This window comes from Somniosus microcephalus, chromosome 1 (genome assembly GCF_052327205.1).
Source record: "Somniosus microcephalus isolate GS21.2 chromosome 1, FLI_Smic_1.0, whole genome shotgun sequence".
NCBI lineage: Eukaryota > Metazoa > Chordata > Chondrichthyes > Squaliformes > Somniosidae > Somniosus > Somniosus microcephalus.
Window position 1 is genome coordinate 197,446,072 of NC_140987.1, and position 20,128 is coordinate 197,466,199.

The 20,128-nt window shown below is 44.5% G+C and overlaps 1 protein-coding gene across 6 annotated transcripts in view; it reads right to left on the reverse strand.

Annotated features, from left to right (window-relative positions):
- Positions 1–20,128, reverse strand: part of adgrv1 (adhesion G protein-coupled receptor V1) — a 986,427-nt gene that overhangs the window by 609,550 nt on the left and 356,749 nt on the right. For 5 of the 6 annotated variants that reach the window (XR_015078534.1, XM_085989059.1, XM_085989050.1 and 2 more), the window contains 4 exons: positions 18,040–18,304; positions 13,575–13,697; positions 11,007–11,229; positions 445–649 (listed from right to left, as the gene is read on the reverse strand). Coding sequence is in view for 5 of the 6 variants with exons in the window: in XM_085989059.1 (XP_085845185.1) it covers positions 445–649; positions 11,007–11,229; positions 13,575–13,697; positions 18,040–18,304 (816 nt within the window). In the remaining variant the exon portion in view is untranslated. The remainder of the gene's footprint in view (positions 1–444; positions 650–11,006; positions 11,230–13,574; positions 13,698–18,039; positions 18,305–20,128) is intronic. The other variant, XM_085989068.1, reaches the window with a different exon arrangement.

The following is a 20,128-nucleotide window of genomic DNA, read 5'->3' on the forward strand; positions in this document are numbered from 1 at the left end:
TGGGGCGCACAAAGGGCGTTGCACGAGGAAATGACGTCATGATCTGCGCGCGCAGCTGAGCGCGCGCAAATACTTTGCGCCGGCGCTAAATGTCTACTGAAGTTGGGGGCAGGCGCAGATCGCGCTGCGCCTGGGCGCTAAGCGCCTAGCGCTCGAAATCTACTCCTCTTAAGGCGCTAATGGCTGGCGCACGCAACTGAATTTCTAGACCTCTGTCTTTTATGAGGAATTGATAGTGTATCATTCCCCATCACAAATACTACTGTACTTGGATGTAGCATTGCAATCACTTTAATATTAGACTTATTGAACAAATAACCTTGTCATGTTAACACTACAAATCTGGAACTTCAGACCTGTAAAATGCCTCCGAACTGTTTACATCACATTGAAGCACATTTATTCAAAAAGCAAATAAATATGAAAATGAATAGCTGCATTTACCTGTGTAAAACCAATTATCCCATGTGCATCATCATTTGACTGGATGACTATAATCACTCGATCATTGAAACCAATCTCAGCTCCTCCTTTCGCATTTGTGAGCCTCACTGCAAAAATCTCATCATCCTCTGGTACATCATCATCAAGAATATTTATTGCTATCACAGCTTCTTTATCCCCAGGTTCAAATATGAGCTCACCAGACCTAATAATTTAATAGGTGACAGTGTCAATTTAATAGGTGACAGTATATTTAGTAATTCATATTTACATTAATACATTAATAGCATGTTAATAGAATTATTAAATATAATTAGCTTGTGCTTTTTAAGTTTATCCAAAGTTGCTTTTTTTCCCCCATGAATTTGATTTGTTCTGTACACGTGTACATTTCTCTAATCTTACTGCACAACACATAATTTTCAACTATTCTAACAATAAAGAAACAATTTTCAATTACATAGTAGTTTTCAGGTGCTCAGAATGTCCCAAAACACCTCACAGGCAAATACTTACATTTGAAGGGCAATCAATGTTATGTAGGCAGCACAGCAGTCAATTTACATGCGGCAAGATCCCACAAACAACAAATGAAATCAATGACCAGTTAATGGGTTTTGGTGCTGTTGGTCAAGGAATCAATGTTGAGCAGTATACCAGAACGACTCCCTGCAAATAGTGCCATGTGATCTTTTACATGCATCTGAACAGGCAGATGGGGCTTCTATTTAATGGCCCAGAATTTGTGGTCTTGATAACAGCAAACTGGCAGCGTTTGCCGTCATTTTGCCTTTGAAACTGACCACAACTTCAGGATTTAGCGCACTTGCAGACTAACGCGGAAATCCTGAAGTTGCGGTCTGCCACTCACTGCTCCTCCACAAGCTGCATTGTGGACACCACCCCACCGCAGCCGCCCAGCCCACCCCCATCCCCACCCCCCCAAGTCAGCAATCGGTGAAATCACTGATCTGACGAAAACTTCCCCTTTTCCAAACAAATATCACTGTTAGAAACCCCATTAAAAGTTAGAACCATTCAAATGAGGTGTAACTGGGTTTTTAATGGAGATCTGTCTAATAACTACTGATAAACAACCGTTCTGGCCCCGAAAAACTAATTTTATATTGGTGGAATGTCAAATTTCCCCATTAAGTTAAAAATGATTAGATTTTAAAATTAATAAAAAGTGGGTTTTTAAAAGTTTGTTCATGATATTTCAGCTTCTACCTTAACCCCAATGTGTATGTCCCAATCTTTATTTTGTTCTCTGTAATTTTTTTTTTATTGATTGATTATTAGTGCTTTCTATTTCCTGGTTCCCTGTCTGAAAATTCTGCAATGTGATTGGCTGTTTAGGCAGCTTGTTGACGTCACAGCAGCTATGGGATTCCCCCTAAACTATGCTGATTTCAACTGCACTCCAGAAAGTCGAACTTCTCGCCACAGAGATCGCGAGATCTTTGTGGGAAGCTTACTTTGGGGCTAGCGGCAAACGCCTTTGCTTCGCTGCTGACTGCAAATTACGAGCCAAGGTCGCCAAGCTGACAATAGACAAACAATTAACATTGTTAAATCAATAATTGGCTTATCAAGCTATGACATTTGTATTGGAAAAGAGAAATTAGAAATAAACATTTTGTGAGCAATTTTCAAGTGGAGTATACATTGGGCGGGCATTGGGCCTGGATTGCGCTACACTCACCTAATGGTTCTAGCAAGAGGTCTGAAGTTGCCAGCACTCAATGAGCACACAGGCAGCTGGGTTGGGAGGTGGGTGGAAAATCCGATGGATTCTCTGTGGAGCCGAGTCAGAAGGCAGGCACCCGGAGGTCACTCAATGGTCGACAATGAGCCTGAATTGCCCTCCTGATGCTACAAAAATTACTGTTAAAAAAATGTTTTGTCAGCAGATTTCAGCAGTCCCTTTAAAGATTACTGGTTAGGCTGTTCAATGTCTGGTACCAATAGACAGAACGTGCACAGTGCAAGCACCACTCACTCTTATAAGTATAGGATCCCAATTTATATATTTTCATAAGACTGCTTCAGGTAGGAACACAAGCCACTCATTTCAAGGCCCACCTGATAATTACATCGGGCAGGCCTTAGGCAGCCAATTGGCAGGTGATTTCTTTTCAAATTACAACTACCAGCTGTTACATTTTCCAGCATAAACGGGGCAGGCAGCAGCTAAATGTTTCCCTCAATGTTTCTAGGCAAATAGTCACTGAAGTAGAACACTGGATTCTAACTATAGGTTTCACATTGAATCTTGGCCTGAACGGTCCTTACTGGGGAGTGTTACTGGGTTTTAACCTTGGCAGCCAGATGAACCACTTCTAAACAAAAGAGTACTCACTCTCTCATGAGAGAAACCTTGCAGTAACAGGCCCCAATGTGCCCTCTTCACCCTTACATAAAGATGTAGCTAGGTGTAACTTGCAACTTTGGTGGGGGCATAAAACTGGCTGACATTAGTGATTTGGACAGGGTGCATAACGAGCGGCTGATCCAACAGGGCCAGTTTTCTGCCCCCACCGAAGTTGCAAGTTACAATCTTCTGCATCATCAAAGAAAGAACTTGCATTTATACAGGACCTTTTACAACCTCATGACATCCCAAAGCACTTTGAAGTGTAGTCGCTGTTGTAACATGGCAGTCAATTTGTGCACAGCAAGGTCCCACAAACAATAATGACCAGATAATCTGTTTTAGTGATGTTGGTTAAGGGATAGATATTGGCCAGGATGCTGGGGAGAACTCCCCTACTTTTCTTCAATTAATGGCGGGGAATCTTTTATGTCCCCAAGAGGGCAAATGAGGCCTCGGTTTAACATCTCAATGAAAGATGGCCATTCTGACAGTACAGGTCTGCTTCAGTATTGCACTGGAGTGTCAGTGTAGATTTTATGTTCAAGTCTCTGAAGTGGGACTTGAACCCACAACCTTCTGACTCAGAGGTAAGAGCACTGCCACTGAGTCACAGCTGACACTACAATGAAATCATGCAAAAGTATGAGAACAACCAACCGCAGAGCATTTTAGGTTTTATAAATTAGAGCATAGAGTACAAAAGTAAATAAATAATAATAGATTTGTACAAGGCATTGGTTAGGCCACAGTTGCAGTACTGTGTACACTTTTAGGCTTCCCATAATAAAGGATATTCAGGCCATAGTGAGCATACAGCCTAGATTCACCAGGATGGTACCAGGCTTAGGAAACTCTAGTTGAGAGGAGATACTGGAACTATTTCCACTGGAGCAAGGAAGGCAAAGAGGAGATTGAATGAGTTTTTTTTTAATTATGAAGGATTTTGATAGACTGCACAGAAAAAGGCTATCCTGGTTACTGAATCCGTGATGAGGTGTCATAAATTTAAAATTCTCAAAAGAAGAGGAAGGGGAAGAGACAGAGGGGTTTAGGGAGGGAATATCAGGGCCTAAGCAGCTGAAGGCACATCTGCCAATGGTAGGGCTAAGGGAGGGGGGTTGCACGGGATACCTGAGTCAGAGAAATAGAGTGCTCAGGAGGGATGTAGGGCAGAAGGAGGGATAAAGCAGTGGAGGAATTTGAAAACGAGGATGAGAATTTTAAATTTGAGGCGTTGGGGACCAGGAGCCAATGTAGGTCAGCGAAGAAAGCAGTTATGGGCGAGTGTGATTTGATGTGGAATAGGATACAGACGGATTGGATGAGCTAAAGTTTACAAGGGTTGGAGGATGGGAGGCCAGCCAGGAGAGTATTAGAATAAGAACATAAGAAATCGGAGCAGGAGTTGGCCTTTCAGCCCCTCGAGCCTGCTCTGCCATTCAATAAGATGATGGCTGCTCTGATCTTGGCCTCAACTCCATTTTCCTGCCCGCTCCCCATAACCCTTGACTCCCGTTTTTCAAAAATCTGTCGATCTCCGCCTTGAATATTGTTGAGTCTGTATGTCCCAGTTAGGTTTAGGATCAATCACTGGACACAGACAACAAGAATAACTTTTAACAGGTCTTTACTATTCGAAGGTCAGGGCTGAACTGCCCAGCAAATCCTTGCACAACACTTATATACCGGTGTGGTCACCACCGGTATTACAGTATTACAGTATACAGCAGCCAAGAGAAAGTAGTACATCTCTTAAGGTAGTTCTCTTTAAGGTGGAACAGGTTACATACACCACAATCCTCCCTTTTTAGCTTAACAGTTATATCCCCATTTAACATAACATAATAACATATATATATACAACTTCATGCAAAACAGTTCAAAGATTCAGTCTCTGAGGAGGCCTCCTGATTCGAGTTGGATAACGCCTTTCAGGGGTCTCTGATTCTCGTTGCTGGGGTGACTCATCTAGTTGGTCTCTTATGGATTGGACATCATCATCAGGTACATTCACTTCTGAGGTAGATGCTTCAGGTTCACTAACTTCTTCCACGGTTGTCTCTGCCGTAACCATGGGTTCGACCCTTGTTCTCGATTCTACCAGTTGGTCAGCATGACGCCGTATTACATTTTCACCAATATCTACCGTGTACATCAGGGGTCCTTGTCTGGCCCGAATTGTTCCAGATTGCCATTTCTCGTTTTTATAGTCCCGGGCTAACACTGGTTGTCCTATTTCGAAACTCCGAGTGGTCTTGTTATTTATATGCTGGAACTGTTTGTTTTCAACTTCCCTCCGCACATTTGGTTTTAACAAGTCCAACCTGGCCCGCAACCTCCTGTTGTGGAACATCATTGCAGGACTTTGGTTTGTCACTGCATGAGTGGCGTTTCGATATGCCAGTAGGAATTTGTCTACCTTGTGTTGTAGTGGAATCTGATCTTCGCTCATGGCCTTTATTGCTTTTTTAAACGTTTGTACAAATCTCTCGGCCAACCTGTTTGTAGCCGGATGATATGGGGCAGAGGTATAATGTTTCACCCCATTCTTCTTCATGAATCTCTGGAATTCTTCTGACACGAACTGTGGTCCGTTGTCTGAACATATTTGTTCTGGCAATCCATTTCTCGCAAATATCGTTCTTAACACCGCGATCGTCTTTTCCGAGGTAGTGGTAGTCATCTTAATCACTTCTGGCCATTTAGAATGTGCGTCCACCGCAATTAAAAACATGGAGTCCATGAAAGGACCAGCAAAGTCAATATGTACACGTTGCCATGGGGTTGAAGGCCATTCCCATGGATGCAGCGGTGCAATCGGAGGTGCATTTTGCACTTTTTGGCACCCTGAGCAGCTTTTCGTCAGCTCCTCTATCTGTTGGTCGATACCCGGCCACCACACATAAGCCCTAGCAAGGCTTTTCATCTTGACTCCCCCCAGATGACCTTCATGCAGTTCCTTTAGAACTCTCTCTCTTAACTTAGGAGGAATAATCACCCTTGTTCCATACATCAATGTTCCTTGACAGACGGACAGCTGTTCTCGTCTTGCTGAGAATGCCGGTAACAGTGGATCACCATGTGCTGGCCATCCCTTCACTGTCACTTCGTAGACCCTGGACTGTGTCGGGTCGTTCCTGGTTTCTCTTTCAATACTTGCATTGGTGACTGGTAAACATTCGATGATGTTCGAGTGAAATAACTCAACAGGGTCAACCGTCGGTGCCTCCTCCTCTGTAGGTAGTGGCAGGCGCGACAGCCCATCAGCATTACCATGCTGCTTTGTACCTTTGAATTCTATCTGATATTGATGTGCCCCTAGGAAAAGGGACCATCTCTGGAGTCTCTGTGCTGTCATCACCGAAACACCCTTCTTAGGGTTAAAAATGGATACCAATGGCTGGTGGTCTGTCAGAAGCGTAAACTTTTGGCCCTGCAGGTAATGATTAAACTTCTTTACTCCCCACACAAGGCTGAGAGCCTCCCTATCTATCTGAGCATAGTTGCGCTCAGCGGAGGTCAATGATCTGGATGCAAACGCAACTGGCCTCTCCTGGCCATTTGGTTGTGTGAGAGTACTGCCCCAATACCATATGGAGAAGCATCACAAGCCAAACGAATAGGCAGCGTTGGGTTGAAGTGAGCCAACACTTCCTCTGAGGTGATCAATGCCTTGCTTTCGCGAAAGGCCCTCTTACAGTCCTCGCTCCACTTCCACGGTACTCCCTTCTGCAAAAGAGCGTTCAGTGGGTGCAGCACCGTGGATAAATTTGGCAGAAACTTATGGTAATAGTTAATCAACCCTAGAAACGACCTCAATTGGGATACATTATCCGGAGCGGGAGCCTTCACAACAGCTTCGATCTTGTCAGGAGACTTATGAAGCCCCTCCTGGTCAATGACATGACCACAGTACGAGATCCGCTTCTGAAAGAATTCACATTTCTGGCGATTAACTCGAAGACCATATTCTTTCAATCTGGTGAGCACCAGTTCCAAATTTGCAAGGTGTTCCTCGTCATCATCTCCTGTAATCAGAATATCATCCAGGTAACATTGTGTACCTGGAATTCCCTGTAATACCTGCTCCATGGCCCTCTGCCAAATTGCTGGAGCCGATGCCACTCCAAAAACCAGTCTATTATACCGGTACAAGCCTCTATGCATGTTGATCGTGAGATACTGGCGTGACTCTTCCTCAACTTCCATCTGTAAGTACGCCTGCGCCAGGTCTATCTTGGTGAAGTGTTTCCCGCCAGACAACGAAGCGAAGATATCCGCAATCCGTGGAAGCGGATACTGCACCGTGTGAAGCACCGGATTAACAGTGATCTTGAAATCACCACAGATGCGAACCTCCCCCGGTTCCCCCGGCTTGTTGCTCGATGAACGCTTCATGACTGGGACAATGGGCGTGGCCCACTCACTCCAGTCTACCTTAGACAGTACTCCTGAACGTTCTAGCCTTTCCAGCTCAGCTTCCACAGCAGGTCGTATTGCATAAGGTACCGGTCTGGCTTTGAAAAATTTCGGGTTTGCATGTTCTTCAACCTTGATGTTTGCCGTAATTCCTCTCAGTGTTCCCAGTCCTTGTTGGAACACCTCTTTAGCATCGTCCAATATTCTGGACAATCGTTTAGGTTTGACATCTTTTGTACCGGAATCTACCGTTAGTGCTTTTAAGAATGCCAGTCCATATTTATTTTCCTAATCCACTCCCGTCCCAGTAGTGGTGGACCTCCCTCAGGTAGCACATATAAGTCCATTCCTCGGCTTTCTTTGCCCTTGTGGACCACCTTTACCTCTATCTTCCCGATGGGGTATACTCTTTGCCCCGTGTATGTTTTCAATACAATCTCCGTATCCCGTAGGGGAATATGTGGGAATAACCTTTTGTAATCTTTCTTATTCATGACCGTCAATGCCGATCCAGTGTCCAATTCCATCTTCACTTGGACTCCTGCTATCTGAAGTGTGACCCAAATTGTTTGGAGGTCTGCTTCCTTACCAACATTGTGTACTCTTAGACTACCCAGTTCATTACTGCTGGCGTCTGAATCTGACTTCTGTTCGTTCGAACTGTTCTCTGTCACCTTGTGTACCTTTTTGTACTTTTCCTGCGGTGACTTTTTGTTGCTGGTCTTCTTTCCTGACCGGCATACTTTAGCTATGTGACCAAGCCTGCCACATTTTCTGCATTCCTGATTTTTGAACCAGCACTGGTTCTGATCGTGTGTTGTCTTTCCACAACGATAACATTTTACTGTACTCAAGACCATTTGATTGGTGCAGAGTTCCGGTGACCGTAGCTGCATTTCCGCAGTGCCTCTTGCTGCGGCTTCTTGCGATGCTGCAATAGTGACAGCTTTATCAAGTGTAAGATCATTCTCTTCAAGCAGTCGCTTTTGTGTTCCTTCTTTTAACAATCCACACACAAATTTATCTCTCAGCGTATCTGCTAGCCCTGTCCCAAACTGACAGTACTTCGATAGCTTACGTAGTTCAATTAAAAATTCAGCGTTGCTTTCGTCTTTCAACTGCGTTCTTCTGTAAAATTTAAATCGTTCCGCTATCATCAGCGGCATGGGGTTTAAATGATTTTTCAGGACAGTAACAATATTCGCGAAGGTCTGATCTGCCGGTTTATTTGGTGATAGAAGGTGCTTCAATAGCCTGTATGTCTTCGCCCCCATTGAGCTTAATAAGGTTAATGCTTTCTCATCATCTGGTACCTTATTTGCTTTACAATAAACTTCCATGCGTTCTACATACGTGGTCCAATCTTCGACATCACTATCAAAGGTATTAATGCTCCCATGTTTAGGCATCCTTGCAAGTTTTAAAATATATATATATTTTTTTAAATGGCGGCTTCCCGCGCTTGTCTTCTTCCCCCGCCTACTAAAATGGCGGCTTCCCGCGCTTGGCGGTCTTTCCCGCGCTCGTCTTCTTCCCCCGCCGACTACAATGGTGGATTCCCGCGTTTGCCTTCTTCCCCCGCTGGCTGCAATGGCGATTGCCTTGCTGCTGCCGTTCTCGCCTCCCCAGCGGTTCTCACTCCCCGACGCTGCTTTGCCTTGCAGCCCCGCTTGCAGCCCGGTCCTTTACACCGGCTGCGTTTGAATTCTCTGCGGCTCTCGTGCCTTAAGCTTCTCAACTCCCCGACGCTGCTTTGCCTCGCAGCCCCGCTCGCAGCCCGGTCCTGTACACCGGCTGCGTTTGAGTTCTCCGCAGCTCTCGAGCCTTAAGCTGCCCCAGTCGCTGCGCCTCTCGGCCTCGATTGCAGCCCGGCCCTTTCTACCGGCCGTGGTCGAGCTCTCCGCCCTTATTCCTCCGTTTTCCCTCCCCTACTCCACAGTCAACGCGGCCGACTTTCTGCTCGTGTCGCTGATCGGCTTACCCACCACCGTGGTAGAAGGGATGATCACTGCCTGTCGCTGATGGAGGGCTTCGTGGTCAGAATTCTTTTTCTTTTTAACCCGGGTTCTCGATGCCTCCCATGCGATGGTGCTCAGCAGGATGATGAGGGCGGATGCCTCTTCTCGACGCCCGTTTTGAGGACGAAGCTGCCTTGGATGTAAATTTGCCGCAGGGTAAGATCGGACTCGTCGCCAATGTTGAGGCTGTATGTCCCAGTTAGGTTTAGGATCAATCACTGGACACAGACAACAAGAATAACTTTTAACAGGTCTTTACTATTCGAAGGTCAGGGCTGAACTGCCCAGCAAATCCTTGCACAACACTAATATACCGGTGTGGTCACCACCGGTATTACAGTATTACAGTATACAGCAGCCAAGAGAAAGTAGTACATCTCTTAAGGTAGTTCTCTTTAAGGTGGAACAGGTTACATACACCACAAATATATTACTGAGTCATTACTCAGCCTCCACAGCTCTCTGGGGTAGAGAATTCCAAAGATTCACGACCCTCAGAGCAGAAATTCCTCCTCATCTCCATTTTAAATGGGCGACCCCTTATTCTGAAACTATGATCCTAGTTCTAGATTCCCCACGAGGGGAAACATCCTCTCTGCATCTACCTTGTCGAGCCCCCTCAGAATCTTATATGTTTCAATAAGATCACCTCTCATTCTTCTAAACTCCAACGAGTATAGGCCCAACCTGCTGAACCTATCCTCATAAGACAACCCCTTCAATTCAGGAATCAACCTAGTGAACCTTCTCTGAACTGCCTCCAATGCAAGTATATCCCTCCTTAAATAAGGAGACCAAAATAGTTGATCTGAGGTGACAAAGACACTGATGAGGATTTCAGCAGCAGATGAACTGAGGCAACAATGTAGGTCAGCAATGTTACGAAGGTGGAAGTAGGCGGTCTTTGTGATGGAGAAATTATGGGGTCAGAACTCAGCTCAGGGTCAAATAGAATGGCGATGTTGCAAACAGTCTGGTTCAGCCTGAGAAAGTGGCTGGAGAGCTCAAATCGGTGGCAAGAGTACAGAATTTGTGTCAGGGGCCGAAGACAATGGCTTCGCTCTTATCAATCTTTAGCTGGAGGAAACTGCAGCTCATTGAAGACTAGATGTTGGACAAGCTGTCTGAAAACACAAAGGCAATGAAGACACTGAGGGAGGTGGTGGAGATGTAGTGCTGGGTGTCATCAACATACATGTGGATGCTAACCCCATGTTTGTAGCCAGAAGGTTTGCAGGTCACAAGATCCAAGGGGAGGCTGGAATATAAAGGTAGAAATTACATTTTCAGACCGCCTTGCCTTGCTGCCTGCACCTCTCCGATCCTTTGATCTATAATCAGGTCCAGATGCAAGGCCTACCATTGCGTCTGGGTGCTTTTCCTATGAACCTTGAGAAAATTAGGTGAGAGAGCCAGGAATTTCCCTTCGTACCACTTTTAATTGAGAATGTTTTGCCTGTGCCTTTTGTAGGTACACACCACGCCACCCCGCCCCTTTGGGGAAACCCTGGAAATCACAGAGTAATATAAAAAGTGTGGAGACCTGCATAACAGGTCACCACCCCAATTTTATGTGGTTTTGTGCCCAAGAAATAAATGTTCCCCGAGCCCCAATATGTTTTGGTTAGCCCACCAAGGCTCATTTCAATCATGTTAAGGTTGTTCCTCTCAGTTGTCCAGGAAAGAAAATGCATTACTTTCAAATAAAACAAATAAAGAAGAAGCAGAGGCAAATCAGAAATTCTTACCCTGGAATGAAATCGGATTGGTTAGATACAGAAGCTAGCTCATAGATCCAGGAATCCAAATCACCGGCTGAAGCAATGAGGGTTTTGGTTCCATTAAGTGAAGGAGCAGTGACAGAAAGCATATGATCTGATGGCGGGAGTTCCAGCACCAATGTAAACTGGCTGGTTGCTGAGTTCCAAGTGTAGAGGGTTGACTGATTTCCACCATTCAGCAGGAGATGAACTGAAAAAAAATTCTAAAATTAGTACTTGCATAATATGCTCAATTGATCAGGAATAAAACACTTTTATATCATAACATAGCCATTAATTTGCAATATAGCAGAACCTCCATCATGCACCATATTGGAGGGCAACCCCCACCCCCATAATGGTTAATGGAATATTATCCATAAGTGAGAGTCCTTTAATCTCCTTTCAACAGGTAAATTGAATGAGGTTCTCAAACTTCTGGTTCATTCTAAACTGAAAGTTTCCTATTTTAAAATAAATTCTGAACAGTCCAATTCCTGCTGGTCTCCTAACCCAAAACCCCAACTCCTAAGGAAATAACATAGGATTACACAGGATATATGGCACAGAAACCAAGGTTCGACACAAGTTGAGCATAACTTCCCTACTTTTCAATTCTATACCTCTAGAAATAAACCATAGTGCTTGGTTTGCTTTTTTTATGGCCTTGCTAACCTGTGTCGCAACTTTAAGTGTTTGTACTCTGAGATCCCTTTGTTCCTCTGTCCCACCTAGGCTCGCACCCTCCAAATAATAAAACTGTTAGTATTCTGGCAGATAATTGAGAAAGTAGGAAAAAGATGGAGCATAATTGAGGTTCTATAGTAACTGATTTTTACTGTCACATATTGAAAACATTAGGTGAAATTAGTATTTAATATATGCAATTTGATCACATCAACTGATTAAGTTTTATCTTAACCCTGAATACAACCAGCAGTATATATATTCAAGATTGTTTAGTTAGGTTTATAAATCTGATATATGATTGTCATGCAGTAAATATTAATAGGCTTTACACCTATCTTACAGAAATAATTGTGAAAGAGATGGTACTGGGGGTTTTCATATTGACTAGATCTCCACCTACTTGACAAAACGCACGATTTTGGAAGACAGAGATCACCGGCGTTAGAAGCTCCTGCCTCAAACAAGCTGGAGCTTCATTTAAATATTAATTTGGGGGCAGTGATATCCCACACACCATTTCCTGACCTTCTGGTGTAGAAGATGCCATTTCTAAATAATTTCTAAATCATGCTCATGTGAAATAGGTGCCCAGAGTAACTAGGTAATGTTAATTAAATAGAAGGTCATTGAAAGGATACAGTAATGTTAAATAAGAGTTTCTCAGTTATTTCTGAGAGTGTATGAGAGTGAGTCTGAGAGAGACAGTGTGTGAGAGAGTGAGACTGAGAGAGACAATGTGTGAGAGAGTGAGTCTGAGACGGTGTGTGAGTGAGTCTGAGAGAGACAGTGTGTGAGAGAGTGAGTCCGAGAGAGAGTGTGTGTGAGAGAGTGAGTCTGAGAGAGACAATGTGTGAGAGAGAGTCTGAGACAGTGTGTGAGAGAGTGAGTCTGAGAGAGACAGTGTGTGAGAGAGTGAGTCCGAGAGAGAGTGTGTGTGAGAGAGTGAGTCTGAGAGAGACAGTGTGTGAGAGAGTCCGAGAGACTTACGGGAGCCTAAGTGCCAGCAGAAAATGAATGAAGAAAAACAGTTAAGAAATAAGTAAGTCTTTCTATAAATTGTTCTAATTTTTTTTTGCTCCAGCACTATTATTGTCACCAATGGGAATCCACTTATCTGAGGTGTTCGGAAGAAGAGGAAGACCAATGGAGGGTTATCAGGATGCAAGAGAGGGTGCTTTGTGGCCATCTGCTGGAACCCACACACCCACATCTCCAGATAAGCATACTCTGCTTTGACAATCAGTGCTGGTGGAGCTTCTCTTCGCAAAGGAAGCCTGGGGAGAAGTCCCAATGGCATCACTAAGATATCGAGTGCCTGATTATCCATACTTTGGATGCTTCTTCAGAAGGACCCCATCATAGTATGTCATGCTTCCAATGGCACTGTATTAAAGAAGGCATGCCATGGTGATTAAGAACCAGAGCAGCCTAATTGGCCACAATTGTCAAGATACCACCAACTGTATCTGAAGGTCCCAGCACTGATGCCCATGAGAAACTATCTTTACAGGGTCCAGATCATCAAAGAGGTAGATGCAGATGTTGCATCTGCTGCATGGACACTTGCAGCTAACAGGCAGCATAGGGTGGACACATCCAAGGAAAGTAATGGTCAGCTGCAGCTTGAAGTTGGCTCTACCTCCTTGCAGGCATGTTGCAATGCTGACCTATGAGGATGATGTCATGGAATGACACAGAAGGCATTCTCTTTGCAACTACCTCAAGACTGTAAAAATAAAACTTTGAACACATAAATTGTACAAGATAATTGTAAATTGTATAAACTAATCTTTCTGCACACCATTTATTTTTCATAAAGAATTCCACGATATACTTGGTTTCATGAGTTCATTTCTGGAGTCTTACCAAAGCCAGAGGGAGGTGTAAAAAGGTAGATACTTCTCACAATGTTAACAGGAATAGACTGGACCAATTTTAAAAAGGGCTGTCCTGTCTCCCAAATGTACACAAGACAGGAAGTATGGTTGCCTGTGAAGCATAACAAATGCCAATTTAGTTAATGCATTGGTGTATAAATAATGTGCTGTACCCAAAAGTGGCAAATAATAAAGAATCTGAAAGCCCTTTCATGAGCAAAATTTAATGACAACAGTATCCTCTAAGAACTACAGAATTGTTCGTAAATTGCAGTTCAAACATAAACTATTTCTAACAAAATTAAAGTTTATTTTACTGTGAAAAAGTAACAGAATTGTGCAAAACAAATTTGTAGTATAAACATCTGAGGTGTCCTTACATGAATTCATGCTCTGTCCACCAAGACCTCCATACTGGAAGTGTGAATTACCCCGCTTACATCCTTGTTATGTCAGGATTTATATACCATTATTAGCAACGTAAATCTGGCACACTATCTTGTTTTCGGGGTTTTTTTCAAAAATATACTTTATTCATAGAATTTGTAAAGGTACATTACAGTACAATTCAAATGTTACAATTCATAGTTTAATATAGATTAAACACAGTACATCGCACTCTCGGGTGCCTCATTCCAGTTACAGTGCAGTTGACAGCACATTAAACATTTTCTATTACATACAGACTAAGGGGAGTTTTATACTGGTTCCAGCCCCTCGGTGCACAATGGCAGGAGGGCCTTAAACTGTGGCCTTTCCCCACTGAGCCTTTGCAGCGGCTGTACCAAGCTTCAGTGCGTCCCTCAGCACGTAATCCTGGAGCTTGGAATATGCCAGTCTGCAACACTCAGTCATGGGCAACTCCTTGCACTGGAAGGCCAGCAAGTTTCGGGCAGACCAAAGGGCATCTTTCACCAAGTTGATGGTTCTCCAGCAGCAGCTGATGTTTGTCTTGGTGTGCATCCCTGGGAACAGTTCGTAGAGCACAGAGTCCTGTGTTACGGAGCTACTCGGGATAAATTTCGACAAAAACCACAGCATCTCATTGAAACGTATAAATCTCATTGAAACGTATAAAATTCTGACAGGGCTAGACAGACTGGATGCAGGGAGGATGTTCCCCCTGGCTGAAGGGTCTAGAACGAGGGGTCACAGTCTCAAGATACGTGGTAGGACATTTAGGACTGTGATTAGGAGAAATGTCTTCACTCGAGGGTGGTGAACCTGTGGAATTCTCTCTCACAGAAGGCTGTGGAGGCCAAGTCACTGAATATATTTAAGAAGGAGATAGAGAGATTTCTAGACACAAAAGGCATCAAGGGGTATGGGAAGAGAGCGGGGCTATGGTATTGAGATAGAGGATCAGCCATGATCATATTGAATGGCGGAGCAGGCTCGAAGAGCTGAATGGCCTACTCCTGCTCCTATTTTTCTATCTCTTTCCAGACCTTCTTTGCAAATGCACATTCCAGAAGGAGATGTGTGATGGTCTCTTCCCCACCTCAGTCGCCTTGAGGACAGCATGCTGTGGCGCTGAGACATCAGGTATGCATGAAGGATCTGACGTAGGGCCTCGAGGACGTTACGTGCAGACCATTGCCTGATTGACTTGTGGTCAAAGGTGTTGTTCTGCACAAACCTGTCTACGAGGGACAGGTGGTATGGTACGATCCAACTAAATGGAACATTCCATGGCAATGTGGCCAGACCCATCCGTCACAACACCGAGCAGATAGAACCTCAGCACGTAGTGACATTTAGAGGGTCTGTGCACAGCACAATATCTTGTTTTAGTTGCTCCACCTCCTCTGGGTTTGACAAAATGGATGTACAACAATTTAGCTCCACTCAGAGCTGGAGTCACATGTAGACCAGTTAAAGTAGTGGAGGCAAGTTCCCTTCTCTGAAGGACATTAGTAAACCAGTTGGGTTTTTAATGATAATTTAAATTTTAACCTGGCATGCAAATGTAACCCCACTATTCAAGAAAGCAGGGAGAGAGAAAACAGGGAACTACAGGCCAATTACCCTTACATCAGTCGTTGGGAAAATGCTGGAATTCATTATTAAGGAAGTGGTAACAGGGTACTTAGAAAATCATATTGGCGCAGAAATTCGGGTCGGGGGCTTCCCGCGGGTGCAAGCCCCTGATCTGCACTTACCTTGCGCGCCGGCCGTTGAGCTCTGGGCCCAGGTGGAATTCCGATCCGGGGCCTGGTCCAGCTGCCGGCGCGCAGTGCTTGCGTATTCCAGGGGCGCAGTTAGTTCGATGCATCCCCTGGGATCACGTGGGCCATGGGGAGCCAATCGGAGCAGGGAATGCTCCATTCATAAGTCTGACAAGAAGTGCTGTCAAGACTTATAAATACTACGGCCCCAAAACAACACTAAATCTTCAAATACATTTTTTTTTAATCACATTTTTTAAATAAACTATAAATTACATGAAATAACTATTTTAAACAATAATTTAAATTTGAAAAAATAATTTTATTTTCTAACGGGGCTAAAAATAAACTTACCTTGCTTTAAAGTATTTAAAAATAATAAACCTGTGGAAAAAATGTTTTAATTTTAATTAATTAACAACTTACCTTGTAAAAAAACAGGCCTTACGCCTGCTTTTTACATTTCTAACTTCTGCAGGCTTACCTTCCCGGGAAAACCTGTAAAAAAAACGAAGTTCAATGCTCACGCGCAGCCTCTCCTGCGCACGCGTTTGACCTCTGAACCCCTGCTTTCAGGGGAACGGAAGTGCCGGTTTTCCGTGCATGCACAGTGCATGCAGGAAACCGGCACTTCCATTGGGCCTACGGGTGAGTACCCCATGCGTACTCACCCGTGGAGACCCGAATTCCTGGGCCAATATGATTGGGCAGAACAACATGGTTTTATGAAAGGGAAATCTTGTTTAACAAATTTATTAGAATTTTTTGAGGATGTAACTAGCAGGGTAGATAAAGGGGAACCAGTGGCTGCAGTATATTTGGATTTCCAAAAGGCATTTGATAAGGTGCCACATAAAAGGTTGCTAGGCAAGATAAGGGCTCATGGGGTTGGGGCTAATATATTAGCATGGATAGAGGATTGGTTAATGGACAGAAAACAGGGAGTAGAGATAAATGGGGCATTTTCCAGTTGACAGGCTATAACTAGTGGGGTGCTGCAAGGATCAGTGCTTGAGTCTCAGCTATTTACAATCTATCTTAATGACTTAGATGAAGGGACCGAGTGCAATGTATCCAAGTTTGCTAATGATACAAAGCTAGGTGGGAGAGTAAGCTGTGAGGAGGACACAAAGAGCCTGCAAAGGGATATAGGCAGGTTAAGTGAGTGGGCAATAAAGTGGCAGATGGAGTATAATGTGGGGAAATGTGAGGTTATTCACTTTGGTAGGAAGAATAGAAATACAGAATATTTTTTAAGTGGTGACAAACTATTAAATGCTGGTGTTCAGAGCAATTTAGGTGTCTTCGTACAGGAAACACAGAAAGTTAGCATGCAGGTATAGCAAGCTATAAGAAGGCAAATGGCATGTTGGCCTTTGTTGCAAGGGGGTTGGAGTACAAGAGTAAGGAAGTCTTACTACAACTGTACAGGGCTTTGGTGAGACCACTCCTGAAGTACTGTGCACAGTTTTGGTCTCCTTATCTGAGAAAGGACATACGTGTCTTAGAGACAGTGCAACGAAGGTTCACAAGATTGATCCCTAGGATGAAGGGGTTGTCCTATGAGGAAAGATTGAGTAGATGGAGTTTAGAAGAATGACGGAGCAGGCTCAAAGGGCTGTATGGCCTACTCCTGCTCCTAATTCTTATGTTCTTATGGTAGGATTATGAACTCACAACATCCGGGCTGCTTACTCCAGTACCATAACCAGTATATGTGCCCTACATCTTGAGCCAATGGCAATGGTGCAGAACATTAACATGGGTGTTTACTGTATCTGAACTTGAGCTTTCTGGTTATCAAACTCCATTTCAAAAACATGGCTCCACATACAAGAAAAATATATACAATAGTGCCACTTATCTTGACATGGTTTAATTACCAAAGTGTACTACAGGAAACTTTTTTTTATCTGGCACCGACGGGACCGACGTGGTGCCGGTTCATCAAAAATTCTGGATAACCGAAAGCTATAGTAAAAGATACGGAGCTGAGAGCTCCGTATAAAGCAACAAACCCTGTTGCTTAGCAACAGGTTCAGAACAATGGCCACAAGTTCCAAGCGTCTCTGTAGCTTAGCAACAGCTGCAGCCACCACACCCTTGCACAGCAACAGATCGAGGAAGGCAAGTAATAAAACTTACCTGAACCTACTCCTGAATTTTGCCGGTTAACCGAGATTTCCGGTTATTTAGGTGCCGGTAAATCGAAAGTTTCCTGTAGTATAACAGGTTGGGAAAATGTTAATATCTAAAAATGACTAAATAAACAACATAATCACTGACCTCCTATGGCAGTGTTACCAAAGGCGAGGTAGACATCAGCCCCAACAGTCATGCTGCTAACGTGCGTCGCTCCGTGGACCATCAAATTCTGGGGGTTGCTGAACTGGTCATCATTCCATTGATAGAGGACAGATACTCGATTAAAGATGAACTGGGAAACAACCAGGTACAGTAGACTTCCTCGGTTAAACAGAGCAAGGCCAGTAGCCCCATGCGTAGAAAGGTTTTGGTGTAAAATAAATGAATGCCCATTCCATCTATAGATCTGTGTGCATATCAATTGAACAGACTGTTAATTTTAGACCGGAGAGGGTGTTCAATTTACTCACCACCGTGTAAATCCATTGCGGAATCAGATTGCTTTTATTTAAGTTGTGAACACATCATACGAGATTTAAAAACAAATGGGAGAAACTGGACCTCGTCTCAGCCTGTTTTCAGACGTAAAACAGGTGTTCAAGAGAAGAAATTTGGGTGGCGATCATCCGATCCAATCTGCATCAGAAGTGCGTTGATTGCTATATTGTTCAGGTCCTTTGCCTGTTACAAGATTTTTTTTGTGATATTGATCCAGTATCTGATACACTCATCCTTAAGCCCGGCCAGCAAATCATGGCGGGAACAGTTGGGAAGCTGGCTGTAGAAGCTGTATTTTAAGTGCATGAAAAACTCTGGGATATCCCGCCCTGACTCTGTAACACATTTAAGCACCTTCAGGGGGCCATGTTAATCATTACACATCACTAAGTAAACTTCACTAATCTACACATCCTGATACACTCCATTGTCCTCCTCCCTCAAGAGCTTGTCAATCAGCATCTTAAAGTACTGCTTGTCACATATGGATGTGGACATCTTGTCAACACTATGAGAAAAGTGTGCAGGCTGTGGCCAAGGCTGAGTCTCCACTTGGGATCTGGTACAGCTGACTGTGAGGGCAGTGGATAAGCTGTGAGTTAACGGAAAGTTGCCTGTGATGGCCTAAACTGTGTGAAACAGAAGCACAGTGCTGGGGTCGTGGATAGAGATACCATGACCTAGGACTACAAAAATGGGGAAAGCTGCAGCGTTAGCAGGTGGATGTTGGACAGCAGGTAGGAATAGAAAGGGAGGTAGAAAGCTTCTTTGGGGTAGTTGTACAATGTGGAACCACAACCTAATTGCTGAAGCCTCAGCTGCATAAGGTTGGGGGAGAGCAGAGGGGGCCAAGTTGAGGCCAAGGCACCTTCCTAACCCTGGGACCTCACTCCAATACAGGAAGAACTTTAATGAACTAACAAGGGCAGCAAAATTAAATTATATTGCTCCAAGCTGTTAATTTTCTACCTCTGGGACAACTGACCCTAAAAATCAGTCCGCAGCCAAAAGGTTTCACCTTAAGCGCAAAGTGACCTGCAGTTACTCATTCACATAATGCCTCCAATTACCTGTATATAACAATACTAGCTGGAGTGCCCGGCGGTGCCGAGGCTTTTTCGAGGGCGTGTTGTTGTTGGAAGAGAGAGAGAGAGTGACTGGGGTGGGTGGGGGGGCGGAAGAGAGAGAGAGAGAGAGCGACTGGGGGTGGGCGGAAGAGAGAGAGAGAGAGAGAGAGCAACTGGGGGGGGAAGAGAGAGAGAGAGCAACTGGGGGGGGAAGAGAGAGCGCGACTGGGGGGGAAGAGAGAGCGTGACTGGGGGGAGAAGAAAGAGAGCGACTGGGGGGGAAGAGAGAGAGCGACTGGGGGGGGAAGAGCGAGAGCGACTGGGGGGGGAAGAGAGAGAGCGACTGGGGGGAGAAGAGAGAGAGCGACTGGGGGGTAAGAGAGAGAGCGACTGGGGGGGAAGAGAGAGAGCGACTGGGGGGGAAGAGAGAGAGCGACTGGGGGAAGAGAGAGAGAGCGACTGGGGGGAAGAGAGAGAGCGACTGGGGGGTGTAAAGTCTGTGGGTTGTACAGTTAATAACGACACAGACTTCAGGAATAACAAACAAACAGGTCTTTACTATTCGAAGGTCAGGGCGAATCTGCCCAAGGAATCATGCCACAACACTTATATACCGATGTGGTCACCGTCGGTATTACAGTATACAGAAGCCAAACAAGTAGTGC